The sequence below is a fragment of the Nothobranchius furzeri genome, chromosome 6 (assembly GCF_043380555.1).
Source record: "Nothobranchius furzeri strain GRZ-AD chromosome 6, NfurGRZ-RIMD1, whole genome shotgun sequence".
NCBI classification, from domain to species: Eukaryota; Metazoa; Chordata; class Actinopteri; order Cyprinodontiformes; family Nothobranchiidae; genus Nothobranchius; species Nothobranchius furzeri.
In genome coordinates, this window is record NC_091746.1 from 66,145,342 (window position 1) to 66,164,015 (window position 18,674).

The 18,674-nt window shown below is 41.6% G+C and overlaps 1 protein-coding gene across 1 annotated transcript in view; it reads right to left on the bottom strand.

Moving 5' to 3' along the window:
• Nucleotides 1-269: 269 nt before the first annotated feature.
• The window catches only part of LOC107374897 (rhotekin), a 48,079-nt gene continuing 29,674 nt past the window's right edge, over nucleotides 270-18,674 (bottom strand). The window contains exons 9-13 of the mRNA XM_015943181.3: nucleotides 18,419-18,547; nucleotides 12,912-13,068; nucleotides 10,231-10,329; nucleotides 8,380-8,467; nucleotides 270-1,188 (exon numbers count right to left, since the gene is read on the bottom strand). Of these exons, the coding sequence (XP_015798667.2) occupies nucleotides 1,182-1,188; nucleotides 8,380-8,467; nucleotides 10,231-10,329; nucleotides 12,912-13,068; nucleotides 18,419-18,547 (480 nt within the window). The 3' untranslated portion in view covers nucleotides 270-1,181. The remainder of the gene's footprint in view (nucleotides 1,189-8,379; nucleotides 8,468-10,230; nucleotides 10,330-12,911; nucleotides 13,069-18,418; nucleotides 18,548-18,674) is intronic.

Sequence of the window (18,674 nt, forward strand, 5' to 3'; positions counted from 1 at the left end):
TTGCTGTGTGCTTCTTCATGTTGAATTCAAATAAAATATAAACATAAATGTATGACGATAATAAGAATAATAAATGTATGTTTATGTAACAGTGATGTTAGGGCTAAAAGGCAAAATACACGCTTTGTTTATTTATTTTTTTCTCATTAAATTGGAACTTCATGTTGTCCCACATTGAGTAGTCTCTGTACCACATTTGGCAAGTTGGAATCTGGTCCCCCCCCCCCCCCCCCCCCCCCCCGCCACACACACACACACACTTCACGGTAAGCTTACGGAGGTGTAGGTCAAGACCTCCATCCCTGCTCTCACGCATTAAAAAGTTCTAAATTTGGCAGTTGGCGCAGGCCGTTTTCTTCTTCACGCGTTTTCAGTGACGACAGGAAGTCTGATGCTTGTCATGTTGCTGGACGCTGCGTTCCCAGGCATTTTTGACCCTAATGACCATCCGTTGGTAAGGTCTTACGCAAACACAAAAATACCGCTTGCTTGCAATGATGCAGGTATGTTTTGCCAGGGAAATCATACTTAGTGACTTTAAGTCAAGTTTTTGTAGATTGCATCTTCAGGCTTTAAGACATATAAAAAACCAGAATCCAGCTGGAAACAAAAAAACTGGTTTGACATCACGGCTGCACATATTTCACTTTAAATGTGGGAACATGCCACTTTACTGAAAGATTTGGGCTTACATGTGCAGTTTATCAGCAGATTCAAAGGGAACCAGGTAGTACATTTAGTCCTGCAAGAAGAACACTTCATGATTTTTTAATTATTGTAATTATAATAAAATTATAATAATGAACAAGCAAGTCTGCGTGATTGGAAACGTTTGCCGGTGGTCACAGGACAGGTGCTGTCAGCTTCCAGTAAAACATATTTACATTGTGAGTCACCTTAAGACAACACCTTCTGTGGTTACAGCAGGATCCAGTTAAAGCCAGTAAGAGATAACTGCTCAGATAAAATAGTCAAAATGAAAGTAAATGCAACATAAATCTAATTCTACAAAGGTTATACAGTGAAACGAATCAAATCAAGTTTTCAGCCTCTTGTAGTTTTTTTCACACAGGCTGAGCGTAAAGTTGAGGTTCAGCAGGTCCATCTCAATCAGATCAGGAACTCCGAGGAGGCAGAATAAGAGCGATCTTTTCCTCGTTGCAGCTTGGAAAGGTGATTAATTAATATCTGTAAAGAAAATACAAAAATATGTTAATATAAGACACGATAAAAATCACAATCAGTGGGTTGGGCTTTTGATTGTCTCTGGTGTAAAAGTTTGTGCAGTTGAATCGGCATGCAAACCGTTCCTTCGTGGCGCGCACACACCCTGATTGTCATTCCAGGCCTTAAATGAGAGAAACACAACCCAACACTTGACGGTTGAAACTATTACGACAAGTTCCTCTAAAAAATTTTGCTTCATTCTTTTCTGGGCATCTGCAGGTATGAGGATGTTGAGTCTTTTATTGCATGAAAATAACAAACATTTCTGATGATTCATTCTGACGAGAACATGTCCATCAGCCCAACCAGTTTTATTCCTCTCCCTCTGTTTTCTACATTTTTGCAACATATGGCAGAGCAGTTTCGGTTCAAGAGTTTCATTTCGGATCTGACGAGAATCGGTTGCAACTTAACGATTATTTTTAAATGTGCTCGGATGGAGTTTTGTCACTGCAAAGAACACTGCAAATCTCAAAGGTGAACTCGTCACATTTAGCGTGCTTAGTTGTGCAAATCGGAGTGGAAATGTGAGATGTCTTATCTGTGAGACCTTTGAACATTTAAACACAAACAATGGAAAAATCCCAGCTTGGTGTAAATTTTACAACCCAAACCCATGCACGGGATTACAACACTAAAATGAAATGCCTCATTTTACAGTCTAGAAAACATTGCACATGACTTGCAATGAAAATATTTGGAGTGAAACAAAACCAGCATTACCACAGCAGGACTATGTCATTGTCTCAGGTTGTAACCTCAAATGTATCAATTATTAGACGTGAGCAATAAAACTAGTTTTCTGTCACATGGTGTGATCAATGTCTGGCTTTTCTCGGTACGCAAACCATCTGGAACTAGATCTATGGCTTTGAACAAACGGGTGCATTATATGCACACAGAAACATATTACTTTAGTTGGCTTGCCCAGTGTAATAGGTCAGAGTCTGGGTTAGTGTTTCATGACAAAGCCCACAGTTGTACAAGAGCAGCTTTATGTGCCTCGGTGCCTGAGGTATTTGTCTTGCTTAGTCCTCAAGTCATCTGTTAAATCTTGTCTCCGCTGACCCCAAAAGGCTCATAAAACATAAAACTGTTTCTTATGTCAGTGTTTATAAGGGTTCTATAAAACTGTCAGCTTCAAACAAGCAACCTGTTATTAAATCTTAAAAAGATGTTCTTGCAAAAACCTGTTACAGAGACTGTGTAGATGCTGCAACGCTGACACAACTGCTGATTATGTTATATAAAACAGCACATTACGGAAAACAATTACTTTAAATCAATGCTTTAATGACAAAGTCAGATGGCTATTTAACTTCCTCTGTGGAATATTTCTCATTCCATGACAATTTATTTTATAAATCCCCAACTTATTTTCAGGTCTATATCGAATTTCTGTCGCAATTTTTTTTTATAAAACATAAAAGTCAAAACAAACAAAATTTGCCAAAAACATGGAACAATCCAAGGAGCATCCATTAAAGGTGTTGAACTCTGCTAAACCATTTTTAAATGATGATTTCTGGTTATACTGTCCGTTTCATGCAGGCTGAACATGAAAATAGTCTCCTACACCTATCTGCTGCGTTACTTTCTGATAGAAAACAGATGGTGAAACTTTAGGATCCTGACAGATCTAGTCAGGGACTCACCCACCTTGACTCACAACGAGGAAGGCTGTTGTTGGTTTAATGCCTCCACTAGCAGAAGCTAACCATTAGCTTTAGCAACACCACCACACAGAAAAACTCCTCCAGGCTTTTGTTATGTGTGAAGATAAAACATCCACAATGCAAGTCAGTGGTAATCCTGATTTATACTTCATCAGCTCCAAGGGAGAGACGCACACTCAGATGTTTTTCTCTCTGAGTTCTCGCTCACCTGGCAAAGCAATTCCCTGCCAGGACAACAGAGGGCGCAAGGCTTTTCTGTGGTATCATGTCACCATTAGAGTCATGTATCCAGTCCACGATAGTGTATTTACTAGAATGTTTATATATTTCAAAGACTTTATAACAGACTAATTTGCAGAGGTGTGACCAAGTCACTTTTTTGCAAGTCACAAGTAAATCACGTCTTTCCAGTCAAGTCTCGAGTCAAGTCCAAGTCAAAGACAACCAAGTTCAAGTCGAGTCCAAAGTCAATTATGTGGAAGTCTATGTCAAGTCCAAGTCCAACTTCTATTTAACGACAATGATAATAAATAAATTCAGAAATAAAGCTTCTTAAAGCTTCATTTATTTGCTCAAACGAACAGAAAGTGCAACTGAAACTGATTATAAACAAAGTGCTGCTGCAGTTAGCAGCACAAGATCACAGCCAGAACAAAGAATGGTTCGTGAGCCACTTTTGTGCTAAAATATCAAATATGCTCAAGTCATCAAGTCAACAGATGCAAGTCGATTCAAGTTGCAAGTCATTGGCATTCAAGTCCAAGTCAAGTTGGCAGTCTTTATAGATTTTATCAAGTCAAGTCAGAAGTCATTAAAATAATGACTCAAGACTGACTCAAGTCCACACCTCTGCTAATTTGTCTTTTATTCTCCTCCACCTCTTCATGCGATTGCCACCTCTTAACCCAGGCTGCACCTCATTTCCGTCCACAAATAAAATGTTTGCTCTGTATTTTTGTTCTCCTTTAGTCACGGGTGGATAAACGTTCATATTTTCAGACTTTTTCCTCAAAGCGTTCTTCAATCAGTTTCGAGTCTGTCACTAAATATCTTTAACAGTTAAGGGGTGGAAATGGCGGTGCTGTTGACAAATTTGCAGGAAGTTGCATCCTGACCAGTCACAAGCTTGTGGTCTCCGTCACTTCAGACGAATATTTAAAAATGTAGACATCACCCTCTGCGAGCCTGATGGAGAGACCTTGCACCAACGCATAATGGGGTTGCGTGTCTCCACACCGACGCAGACGGAGAAGTATAAATCAGGCTGTAGAGTCGCGTTGCTGTTATCCAATCCAAGGCAAGATGTCAGGATATTGATAAAATGATAAATGACCCACACTTGTATAGCGCCTCTCAGAGTAAGGACTCCAAAGCGCTTTACACTACAGAGTATCATTCATCCACTGATGGTGATGAGCTACAATGTAGCCACAGCTGCCCTGCGGCGCACTGACAGAGGCGAGGCTGCCGTGAACAGGCGCCACCGGTCCCTCCGACCACCACCAGCAGGCAGGGTAGGTTAAGTGTCTCGCCCAAGGACACAACAGCAGAATTCTCAGTCCGGAACCAGGATCGAACCTGCAACCTTCCGATTACTGAACAACCCGCTCAACCTGCTGAGCTACTGCTGCCCCAATATTAGGCGTGTTGTGCCACTCTCTGCTACAGCAGACATGTGGGTGCTGATCCAAGCCGTTCTGGGCTTTTTTTTGCCCAGAGGACAGCTTGCAAGGCACTCCTTCCTACCTGAGACCACTGATTAAATGGGTTTTCAATACCTTTACAGTTAAAATGAGTGACAGAAAGGTGGACTTCAAACGTTTAAACTGGTTTTAAAATCTTTTGGTTTTATGTTACAATATTTTAATTTTCTAAACTGTAATCCCACAAGTTTTATGCATAAAAATTTTAAATCAAAACATGGTCACTTTTGTGCTTTTTCACTAAATCACTCCATAGTGTAAGTGTAAGTCAGGCTTTATTACATCAGAGCTCATTATTTTCTCCATGAAACTGGAAACAAAACTCTCTTTTACTTTTCGCATCTCTTGCATAAAAGACTTGGCCCATTCAGTCCAACACTAACCATTCACACTTCAAACTTACAGTTTTGACACAGCAATTGTTTGAAGCTCATTTTGACAACAAGTTGAGCCTCCTGTGCTCTACAGCTTTACTATTTCAGAATGTAGTCAAACACGTTTCAGTTTTTCAATTCCTCTGTTGATTTTTGCTTGGCATGGGGGCTGATGATATACAAGGGCTTTCCAAATTCATTGTTCTCAGAGAACAGAAATTCAGATTTCTTTGATAAGCTCTGCACCAAATCTGCAGCACGTACATTCATTGTTATCAGTGCAGAATTGTGTAAACACTGTTTTATCTGATTTTTAGCTGGTCAGTAACCAGCCTGTATCTTCTCACACTCTTGTGATTTGGTTGTGTTCCACCAGTCCTCGAGGGCCACACTCCTCCATATTTATGAAGGTTCCTTGTTTCAATACGCCTCATTTTAATTAGAAGATGAGGAATGAGATTCTGCAGAGTGTGATGAGCCTGCCAAACAGGTAACTCAACTGTTGAAGCAGGTGTGTTGGAGCAGGGAAACAACTAAAACATGCCCTTCTCAAAGACAAGAACAGGAGACCTTTGAATTAAAGTCTAGTGCATTGCTATTTTTTATGTACCGGTAAATCTTTGAACTAGGCCAACATGAGTCACAGTTTGTGTCGTTCCTGTTTGAAAAAAAAGCCTTAGCGTTGGATTTCCTGTCAGATCCAGGAGATATCTGCACACCTTCACTGCTCTCGTTTACTTCTCCAGGGATAAAACTAGGATTTGGCAAAATCCTACTCCTCCTTAAATCAGGAAAAGAAAGCTCCTGTTTACATGCAAGGTGAAGTTATTGTTTGCAGCTGTGTTCCCTGCTTCTCTGTTCTCAGAATTGTTCTCATTCCCCGACACACCTTATTTCTCTAATAATAAAACATGTTGCAAAAATGTAACAGCTCACACGATGCAGGGGGTTAAGCAGGCCTTTTCATGAGCTTGTTTTTTCAGTAGACTAAGGAAAGTTTAGCACTTTCTTCATTTTCAAGATGCACAACACTAAAACACTAAAACAAGCTAATACCTTATGTAGCTCTCACCTATCTGCACCTGTCAGCAGGGGCGGATTAAGGACTGAAGAAGATCCGGGGCTTAACTCATTTACTGCCATTGACGACTAAAGTCATCATTTTAGATCCAACCGTTCACTGCCAATGACAACTAAAGTCGTCATTTGCATTTTTTTTACTGTTTGAGCATCGGAACGAGCCCCTGCGCTGAGAGAACAAACATCTCAGCCCTGAAGCCGATCTTCATCCGCATAGTCACAGATCACATGATCAGGAAGCAACACATCCATGTGTTTGGAGATCGTTTTGGGCCGTTCCTGTAAAAAAAGTGAGGCGCGAACCGGAAAAGCGTCTGCCGATCACAATTCGACAACGGATTATGAAAGAACGAATAACGCTCGAAACACGCGGCTTTTTCCTGATGTAAGAGGTGAGTCTCCTCTTTGTTTTGGTTGTTTTGGCATCGACATCATGCTAGCGCGCAACGTTCTGTGACTCTTAAAAAAAACAGTAAAAACGGTGAGAAACGCAGGTAGCGAAGGCCGTTAGTGATCAGGAAACGGCTGGCAGTGAATGAGTTAACACACACACGCGCGCACGCACACACGCGCGCGCACACACACGTGACACGCACTAGTCAACATCATATATATTTGTCTTGTACCACATAATTTTTAATCTGAAGCTACATATTAAGCATATTCAGGGCAGAGTATTGTTCCTGTTAGTGTTTAGTGTGAGATGATAGTAAATATTCCCTTTCTTTCTCCATCAACTTTACCTGATAGTAAGCTAACTTTAGGCAAACCAGCAGCACAACAAATATTTTCAAATAAGACTCACAAACCTGAGTCAACACCAGTATCATCAAAGCTGGGGTTCTGTCGCCGTACTTTTGGTCTAAAAAACATCCTTATGTCCATCTTCACTCATGCGTTTCAGGCAGAGAGTAGAAGAAACCAGGCACTGCAGAAGAAGCCGGTGTCGGTACAAGATCTGCTCGTGTGCAAGATCGGCTCGGGGTCCGTCGACTACCGATGACGTCTAAGTAGTTGATTGGCTGAACATGAACCTTACGGAATTACGTAATCACGTTACGTTGTTATCAGGTTACGTTGGTCCAGGCAAATCTTTCTGTTGGAAAGATGGACAACTTTTACAAAGAAATCCATCATTACCTCTTTGAAAATACACTTTTAGCATAGAGCTGCATGTATATTAGAGCTGAACGATTAACTGCATGTGCAATTAAATTGCAATGTGACAAAAGGAGATTTTCTAATCGCAAAGGCTGCAATTTGGCAGTGAGTGGTTAGCGCAATGCTAATATACATGGAAAAACCCATAGGAATGTTAATGCTAATATCGACGATTACATTATTACAAATTATGAATTAGAAACGTGCCAAATGATTACATTTGGAGTCTAATAGAAAGTAAAACTACCATCAATCAAATAAGTACAGACAGGTATTTTAGTAAAGCCAGAAAACTTTTAACTCAAGAGTTTTGGCTAGCAGCTATGAGCGTAACTGAACTACGCATGAACAAGACGTCAAAAACTCTAAACACAAAATACTTCAATAAACGGGACACACTTCTTTCCTGTAAATACAATTTCACAGGTGTTGCTAATACCAATGATCCTTCAAGGGATGTGCTCAAAGAGGAGTTCAACATTATGAATACAATATAGTGTTTTATTTTACAAATGACATTATAAACACAAGTTTACATCTTAAGAAACATTATTTTAAAACAAAACTGCTAAATTCTTTCCAACAGTATAGATGTGTAGTGTATTTTGTCCGAGTGGGCTTGCCGTACTTTGACGTCATCGGCAGTCAAAGGACCCCGAGCCGATCTTGCACCCGAGCAGATCCTGTACCGACACCGGCTGCTGAAGGGCTTCTTCTTCAGTGGTGGAGGCTCAGGCAGGCTGTATACAAACTACTGCTAGCTGCTCCCTCTCTGTTGGACTTTGGTACTGCATGTTACTTCCACGTTTGAGATCTGGGGCTTTTCATTAAAGATTCGGGGCTTGAGCCCAAGTAGCCGGGCCTAACGCCGCCTCTTCCTGTCAGTTATTGTGAAGTGGAAACATAATCTGTGCCTAAATGCTTTGCAAACTATCAGTGGGTCATCCAGTGCAGATTTTTACTAAACATTTCAGCAAGAGATCTACATTTTGTTTCCTATTTTTTCTTGGTGTTATTATTATTTTTTTTTTGCATGTTTTTGTTTTGGTGAGTATAATTTTGTTTTTTTTATTTGGATTAAACTCATGATGAGATGGGATTTTGCATCTGTTCATTCATAAAGTAAAATAATGTTTGAAGATTCATTCAAATGCCTACCTTTCCTTGTAATAGGATAAAAGCAAAGTGCGAATCTCAGCCGACAAATCTGGAATTACAGGACCCTTTCTCGGAGAGGAAGGTGTGACTGTAAAAGAAGAGGAATAAAGAAATTATTTACCCAATCAAACCGCCACCAAACAGTTCAAAAGTGTGTTCGTGCCAAAAATGCATTTCTAGCTGATGAGACGCTGATAATGAGTAATCAACAGAGGAAAATTCCACACAACTTTGCTACTTATTTGCATTTAAGAGACTGAAATGCCTCTTCAACAGGATCTTTTGTTTTTATAATCATCATGCAGAATTCTTTTATTAAACTATTTTATTTATTTATGTATTTATTTTTTACATGTTTTACCAAAAGATTCTGTATGGGAGGATTAATGTAAAGATGTTGCTCAGCCTGACTGACGTCAGCCAGTGTCAGAGATAAGGCTCCCATTCACGTCGGCTGCATGTCTGGTTTGTGGTCGCAGGTCATTGTTGGGAAGCCTGCTCTTCGACCAAACACATTTTTCTTCTTTCAAGCTCGATGTCATTCCAAAACTGAACACGCTGTCAAAATTCCTGGCTAGAAGGGACACGTGAGCAGACGGTGACATTTACGTTCGCACACTGATGTGCATCTGCAATACTTCAACAAGAAAATGTTCTGTTTTCATGTGGTTCATGTTTTTATTACTTTGGAGATTTTTTTTTATATTTTATTTCACCCAAATGTTTTACATCACATTGCAGCCTTTATTTTACCTGATTTGTGTAATCAGTCTTAATTACAAGAAGTGAAGTCTGTGTGTTTAGCCATGTCGTGAGGGTGGCAGCTCCAGCAGCGAGGCCCAAGCCATTTCTACCCCCAGCAGCCTCCACCAGTTCCACTTGGTGGGATCCCCATGGAGATGCCCCAAACATGTCCTGGGTTGACCGTGGGGGGTGGGGGTGGGGGTGGGGGGGTGGGGGGGTTTTGTCAGCAGGATATGCCTCAAACACATCCCCTCTGAGGCATCCTGGACGCATTATCAATCGAACCTTCTAAACTCACTTCAATTGCCATGAGGGAGCAGCTGCTCTACTTCATGTCGCTCACGAATCTCAGTAGGGACTATGGAGACCAGACCTCTATAGGGACTATGGAGACCAGAACTCTATAGAGACTATGGAGACCAGGACTCTATAGGGACTATGGAGACCAGGACTCTATAGGGACTATGGAGACCAGAACTCTATAGGGACTATGGAGACCAGACCTCTATAAAGACTATGGAGACCAGAACTTTATAGGGACTATGGAGACCAGCACTCTATAGAGACTATGGAGACCAGGACTCTATAGGGACTATGGAGACCAGGACTCTATAGGGACTATGGAGACGAGAACTCTATAGGGACTATGGAGACCAGACCTCTATAGAGACTATGGAGACCAGACCTCTATAAAGACTATGGAGACCAGGACTCTATAAAGACTATGGAGACCAGACCTCCATAAAGACTATGGAGACCAGGACTCTATAGGGACAACGGGGACCAGACCTCTATAGGGACTTCGGGGACCAGAACTCTATAGAGACTATGGGGACCAGAACTCTACAGAGACTATGGAGACCAGGACTCTATAGAGACTATGGAGACCAGGACTCTATAGGGACTATGGAGACCAGGACTCTATAGGGACAACGGGGACCAGACCTCTATAGAGACTATGGGGACCAGAACTCTACAGGGATTTTGGGCTTTTCTGCATCTCTCATTCTCTAACCCTAACCCTACCCCCATAACCCTAACCCTAACCCAAAATCAAGGAATCATTTCCTAGACAAAAACAAAAGATGCATTGTATTGTGCATTCACCCATTTCATGGAACAGAGATCCCTGCTTCACCGTGTTGGGTTTTTTGGTGTTCCTTGTTGATATCTTCATCACATTGTCACAACATTGTTTCCACTGGCCTGAAACAAACAGATTTACTAGGAATTTCAAACAGAACAACAGAGGTGCAGACTTTAATTAATAACAACAATTATGCTGTCAAATTGTATAAGTTATAGCTGGCATGTTAGCTCTGTCTCTGCACTTTTGTTAGTCAGAGTCTGTAATAATAACAGAGGATGTCATACCAGTTGAACCACATATCATACAGTATATAACACCGTTACCAATATAAAAGCCTGTGTATGTATGTGTACCTTTTCTTTTTGTTTTTCTATTTTCATACTTCAAAAAAAATCTTAGTGACATGATAGTGACGCTGGTTATTTCTGTCATGATTATCGCTGCTATTCAGATAATTCCACATGAGAAAATTGCTGAAGGCTAAAATCAACAATGAGCAGTAAACATAAAATCTAATATAATATTGATTGAAAATCCATGAAACCGTAATCTGACGTTCCAGATGGTTCATTCAGAAAAGCATCTGAGAAGTAAACACAAGCTGGGCAAACACGGGTAGGCTGTAGCAGGCGGCTTAAATTTAAAGAATAGGGAGAAAATTAAGTTTAGCATCTGTCAGTCAAAGTCAACTTCAGCTAATCGCAAAGACAAATCATTTGGACCAGCAGCTTTTCGTCTCATGGCTGCCGGCGAAGAATGCTGATCAACTGAATGTTTGTGTCACCGACATTTGAATAGAAATCCAAAACTAATTTCAGAGTAGCAGCAATGTGGAATTGCCTTCTGACATACTAAATGACGGATGTTCTCATACCGTCTCACAGAGATTCAGATGCAGGATATACTGTTGCACTTTCACGCCATTGTGCATTCTAATAAGTAACTTGTATGTGGGTGTTTATACTTTCCTGAATACCTTCAGGACTTAGACAAAAGTTTCCAAAATTAGGACAGTTTCACATTAGTAATTCAGACCTTGTTGCGTCATATTTATTTATTTTTTATTTATTTATTTTTTATTTATTTATCAGGCAGCCACCGGGATTGATCAGGCAGGCGCCAAAAATCTTAAACCCCCTGACCCGGGAGCCACGAACACTCAAGCAGACCAAGGCACCACACTCCACACCAGGTGTAGCGGGGGAGGGGAGACAAAGATGTATAGCAGCAAAAGAAGTCCCAGGAGAAGGGAGGAGTCAAAGGCCCCACCTGACATATACAGTCATACACAGACACAGTCACACACTCCCTCCCTCATGCTCACACAAATACATACAACCAAAGACTTACAAAAGTGCACGCCGGACACCCACTCATTCTACCCATACACACCCTATTCACTCTGGTCCCGGTACTGCTGCACATGGGGTACAACCATTACCGGTTCCCAGAGTTCGACCATTTCTGCTGGGGTGCTGATGAGCAGGCTCCCCCGCCCAATGCTGAGCACAGCAACCCACCACCCCAGACCCCAACCAGACGGCCAGATCTCCCTCCTAGCCTCCAGCCCCAGGAAGACAATCGACAACAGAGGTGTGCTACGACCCCTAGTCTCCCTCTGCCTGCTCCAGTATAGTGTTAGTGAGTGTTGATGAGGTGTATTCCATGGCTGTGGTGAGCGGGCAGTGTGGGCATCGTCTGGCCTACGCCAGCTGATGCCACCGCACCACCCCACTTGCACCCACAGCCCTTAGTGTCTAAGCACAGTTTAAAATTGGAAGTGGGCACCGGCACTTGGGATGAGGCTGAGAAATCCCCCTGCCAACTGCCGTTGGATGTGCTCACTCTAAGTGTGTGTTTGCGTGGAATGTCATCAGTGGAAGTGTATATGGTGCAAATAAAATTGGGGGGCAGGCTGCCACAGGAATGCGGAAGTGGGGTCCATACCCGCACCCCCTGACTTTTCCACCCGCCAAGATCCTATGTGCATGATTGTGTGATGATGTGAGGAAGCAGGAGGAGAGAAATGTGTGGGGATGGGGAGGAATGGCTGGTTGGGCTTCAGCCCTCCAGGGAGCCAGCTCCCCCACTGGCCCCAATAGGCACCTCTGTTGCTAAAATGCCACCCAGGGCATGGAGACCCCTGCCCATCTTGCCAGGGCCCAAAGCAGCAGCATCACAGAGCCTCACGGAGTCTGAGGGCACCAACCCAGCTCCACCCCAGCAGAATATCTACTCCCATCCCTGCATTTGCACAATTTCCAGAATATATAAGACATAGGACATCCAGGTAAGGTGGGTCCTCCCCCTCCTGGACATCCCCCTCCCCTGTGATGGGACAGCAGAGTGGGCAAGGTCTACCCGAGGCCCCTGAGCCCGGGCCAGGCACTGCCGAATGTTCCCGCCTTCTTCCCGGCAGCATACATGTCAGGACCCGACTCCCAAGGCGTCATATTTAAACTAAGTGTGGTGCACGATTCAGATGTTTTTCTCAAGGGTCAAGCATTGGAAAAGTCATGCACAGGGAACAAAAAGATTGCAAAATCTCATTTTAAGGCCACATTCTTCCTAAAAAACCACAGCAGCCATCTTTCTTGGAATATGTCCTCACTCTGCTGAATGATAGCCTAAGCAGCTTCACCAGACAACATTTCTAATAGAAAAAGCCATCAGCTCAGTTTCTAATTCTTAGTCTTACTCAGGTTATAGATGTGTTGCTGCAGGGCCTTGCTCCAGCGTTTTGTCTCTTCTGTGTTGTGCGAGGTTACAGCGTATTTTAAATCCTCTCCTTGAAGCTGAATCACAATGTGCCGGCCGTGAGCCGAGTCAGCCTCAGAACAACAGACTCTGGTATCCTGTCACAAATGCACACAGAATTATTCATTACTCCTTGATTAAGTTCTTTAAAATTTTTAAGGATCCATAAAACTGAAATAATGAAATCCTAGTTCAACCCTCCCTCCCTAAACGTTATTGTTTGTATGAATATAAAATGTTCTCACTCACCATAGTTTAGATGTGATTCAGATTCTTAAATCTCTTTTCATCAAAGCAAAAGTTGCTTCATGTTGGAAATATTTTTAAATTAAAGCCATTATGAGAATTTGTAATGAAATGGCAGCTAAAAAAAAAGCAGACCCAGCTTTCATGATGGCGGTATTAAAGGGACAAAGGCCAAAAACTGTTTTTTTTTTTCAAACACAACAATGCTCTCCATTTTAGAAGCTCAGTGAACCGGTTCTGCCAGTGTGTGATTGACGATGGGAAACAGATGTTATTGTTGGATGAGCTACCTCCTATTCAACATGAAAGCCATCTGAAACTATTGTGTTTGTGAAGAGTGATTTCGACTTTCACGGTGAATGAAGAATAATAATGCACTGAATTGAAGACTCCTAATCGTGCCTCTTTTTGTCACTTGGAAGTGTTGATCCATAATAAAATCTGCATTAGCTATAAAAGGCAAGTTTGTAAATCAAAACAAAAACACCCTAGATGTCATCAATAAAATTACCCTAAGACCTAACGCTTTTTTTCTCATACCCACATTATACAAATACGCATAATAGTAATTCTAACAACATTGCACTTCCTGTTTGCATAAGGGAAAATCACAGACAAGGGTGGGGTGTTGCTAGACATGAAATTATACCGTGGCTGCGATGTGAATGCAATAATACATTCATGAATGTGACGGTGAGTGATTAGGACACGAAAACACATAGATGCACATTGGCGTCAGCACTGTACAGTGTAGTCAGTCTGCTACAGCTGCGTTGTTGCCACATTAACTCTGGGGTGTACTGACAGAAGTGAAAATGTCACACAATTGGCATCACTGGTGCCTTCGACCACCAAAGAGGGCGAAGTGTCTTGCCCAAGGACACAATGACTGACTCTCTTTTGTCCATCCTTGGCAATTTAGAACTTTTTGGACAATGTGCTGTCGTGCTCTCTCGTACCATAACTGAAACAAAGATAAAAACGGCAGATTTTAATGCTTGGCAGATCGTAAAAGTTAGCTGAACAATTCCTTCCGTGATGATTTTTAAGATAAAAGATGTTATCATTTAAGGTCCATCAACGTTCCTTTCTTGTCGAGATCGTCTCCAGACTGGTCTCATTTTAACTTCTGATGCACTCCCACAGATTATCACTTTTCAGTAGGTTGGTCCATATGGTTTATATGGTACAATCAGCACACCTTGACTGATGCTCATCTGCCACACGTTAATTTTTAGCCTTAGCGCAGCCCCACCCATGGATCATTTCCGTTGGATCAGTGGAAGGAAATGTGTAAGGATGCAGCGGTCTTATTCTGTGTGAAAAGTTCTGAATATCATTTGGGTGTTGCGGCTAATCTAAAGTGAAAGAACAAATAATGCCGGCCTCGTTAAAGTGGACAGTGTTCCACGCGGTCTGAAAGATAGCTGAGTGGCATCAAGTGAAGTAACTCAGCAGAATGAGAATACACAAATTATCTTAGATGATCAGATTATTACATGAACTCACAGTACTGACTACAACATGCTGTTATTTTCTGTTTTGTGTCATGAGCAAATTGGATACCGGCTCTCCTCCCCAGTGCGTCAGGGCTTCCAGTGCAATGGTCCCCAGTCTGCAAATAGTCACCAGTTTTTTTTTTTGGTTTTTTTTTGTGCTTGCAAAACTTCATCAGTTTGATAAAGATGTGTATTTCCAATAGAAACAGCTGCTTTGCACACCAGCATATGCCCGTGACTTTCTTTAATGTGACTGGAACATTTGACAGTGGCACAGCTGATATTCACTGAGGCATGTGCTCTAATAAAATGTTGCCGGTGACGCCGATGAGCCTGAGTATGCAAATCATAGCAAAGAGGGCAGACTTTCTTTCAAAGGGGAGGAGAAATATTGTCTCCTTGTCAGAAGGAAGACTCGAGCATGAACATCACATTTTAAGAAAAAAAAGGGTGAACCTCAAACTTGTGTGCATCCCAAATTCAGGCTGTTTGTATATTTATGTAAATATAAACTCTACTGGTGGAAACACAATATTGAATAAACTGAAAAAACTAGGATTTGTGGTCAAATCAAGACACAATTGTAATATTTTGGGAATAACATGCACCAATAATATTTGCACTATTTCACATTTGCTATTTGATTGTGATACAATTATGTAAAGCATATTGCAAGTGAATTCTTTACACATTACAGGTCATTGCCGAATAAAACTTGCATATTTTTTCCACAAAATGTGTGTCTCCAAAAACCTTCCACTTGTTGCTCCCAATGTGAAACTGGTTTTGCAGTAAAATACATTATTAAATGTAATTTGAGGAAAGGAGAGGGAATTTTTCTATGGGTTTAATATATATATATATATATTTTTTTTTTCTTGTCATGTATAATTGTTAGTTTAGGAAAAATAATTAAATTCCTTTTATAAACTATATACTGACTCTGTCTGAATTAATATGTTTACGGTCCCCGAACAAGCAAAGAACCCTAGAATCTTCTGATTAAACAATCTGATTGATATTTCATATTTGTAAGGAATACCACATCTTATTGGTCATAATTAAAAATGTATTCCACTATATATATGAGAAAACATTTATTACATCTGTTTCATTGTCAGGTAACACCTCCATTATTATACCCTGACAAGCCGTCTTATATATGTAAATAAATAGTCTGGCTATGACCTATAGACAGAGCTCAGTCTTGGGGTGGAATCTACAGTTGACTTTCAAACTGTCTCTGTCTGCTATTGGACAGCGCTAGGACCAATCAGAGCAGTGATCAATGTGACGCATTCATCGCTACTAAAATCAGTCAATGGGACAGTCTGCCTTACGCCACAGAAGAAGAAGCAATTACATCCTATTTTTGCCTCAAGGAAAGGCTCAAGTCTAAATCGTTCAAAGTGCCGTTCCTAAGCCGATGCCATCTTTGCAGTTTCTCTTCATCGCAGATCTGGTGCTAAGCCCGTTCTTTATAAAACATAGTTGCCGTGATGAATTTAAAGTCCCATTAGTCGTCACACACATACACACACACACACACACACACACACACACACACACACACACTGATGCGTGGTGAAATGACGTTGCCGCATTTCACCCATCCCCGTGGAGAGTGGTGAGCTGCAGACACGGTCGCGCTCGGGAACTATTTGGTGTTTTAAATCAATCAATCAATCATCAATCAATCAATCAATCAATCAATAGTTTATTAATCCCAGAGGGAAATTAGAGTTTCAGTACACACAATTCAGAGATCAGACATACATGGGCAAGACACATTACAAGAATTGGTGACTGTGGTCATTCGCAACCCGAGTCGCTCTACCTTAATAGCCCCCAGTCCATCCCCTTAATACTGAGTGGAGGAGGCTTTGGGTCCCATTTTTTAAAAATCTTTGGAGTGACCTGAGAGTTGATGTGAACACATGATCTCCCAGTCTCAGGACAGACACTCATACGGCTAGGCCACTGAGCCAGCGATTAGCCCAGTCTAAAGCCTCTTTTAGAAACAATGCTGACAATTTTTCACAACTCTGAGCCGGCATCAGGAAGCCTTAGGTTGTTTATAAGTGGTCAGACCATGGCAGTAATGTGGCAAAAACGAGTCCATCCATTGTCTGAACCCACTTGTCCACGTAGGGTTGCGGGGGGCTGGTGCCTATCTCTAGCGGTCAATGGGCAATCAGGCGGGGTACACCCTGGGGAAAGTGCCAGTCCATCGCAGGGCAACACAGAGACACACAGGACAAACAATCATGCACACACACCCAAGGACAATTTAGACAGACCAATTAACCTAACAGTCATGTTTTTGGACTGTGGGAGGAATCCGGAGTACCCGGAGAGAACCCACGCATGCACAGAGAGAATATGTGAACTCCATGCAGAAAGATCCCAGTCCGGGAAGCAAAATTGAAGTTGGACAGCTGACTTGATTATGACTTGAAAATTCAAAGTTAAGAACTTGGACTTGACTTGGACTTCCAAATCATTGACTTTGGACTTGACTTGGACTTGATTGTCTTTGACTTGGACTTGACTCGAGACTTGACTGGAAAGATTTGTGACTTACTTGTGACTTGCAAAGCAGTAACTTGGTCACACCTCTGCTACAAAGCCACAGCAGGCAGAAGCACCACACTGAAACTACAGACTGCCTCTCCAGACCACTGTCTGGTTTGTGTTTGTAAAGGAACAAAATACAAAAATATAAACCATGTTTACACAGAAGGTTCTGCACAAGTACTTCACACAATGCTTCCCACATTTTCACAACAAATGCACAATTCATTGAGTACACTTTCTTTCTGTACTACTTTAATAGTTTACTTTTCTGGTTACATGCTTTTGCTGCTGCTGACGTGTGGAGAGTCCCAAAACCCTACCACCCCACCTTGTGGACACTTATGTTGTGTGACGTCTGAAGTCTGTTGCATTTCTGTCTTGAGGTGTTTTTTGCATAGCAAAGCTGCCCTCCCTGTGGAGGGTAACTCTGAAGTGCCTTTTTTCCTCCATCTGATGCCTCATGTAAACCCTCTGATCTCTTAAGGTAGCGCGACTCAGGGTTGCGAATGACCACAGTCACCAATTCTTGTCATGTGTCTATGCCTATGTATGTATGTCTGATCTCAGAATTGTGTGTACTGAAACTCTCATTTCCCTCTGGGATTAATAAAGTATCTTTGAATTTGAATTGAATTGTCTATTGTCCAAAACCTCCTTATTTGCATAGTTCTGGTACGTATTTACAACTAAAATTGTCGTGTAAATCTTTTGCGCTTTTACAAAAAAGTCTATAGTCTTCCTTTGTGTTTGTTTTGACTACTTTAACCTACTTACTTATCTTATTTTGTCATTTCACGAGTTACTTGGGAAAACACAGCATGACAACTTCATGAACCGTGACCAAGATGCTGGTCTGGTACAAATAACAAAAGATCAGAAACCTGAAACTCTGAATGTTTATCATCACCGTTCATATCTACAGGGATAGTTGAAAATATCAATATTCAGTTTAGGTTATAAAACTATGGCAGTAATGTGTCAGATGTATGACACCCCACCTAGTGGACACTAAATCTGCCCTCTGTGCTTTCACTGGTGCACGCTGGTGGCTTTGGCCCTTAATTGTAATCAAACAAAAACATGATTTCATCCTTTCAGTTAGACTAATTGCTTGTTTAAGACCAACCTTTCTGATGGGGATTACCAGGGAAGGCTTGTCCTCAGACTCCAGGTCTTCTTGACTCTGATAGCAGAGAAGAGTTTGTCTCCCGAGGACGCAGTAATGGTTTTGCCACTGACTCAGATCCTCGACAAGCTGAGTGAGAGCAACGAGTGAATGAAAACTGGGAATTATGCATGTTTTTTTCTTTAATTGGAAACAACTCACCATCCACTTAATTAGATATTCAACTGTGCTGACATAAATGGTTCATCAGCCAGTC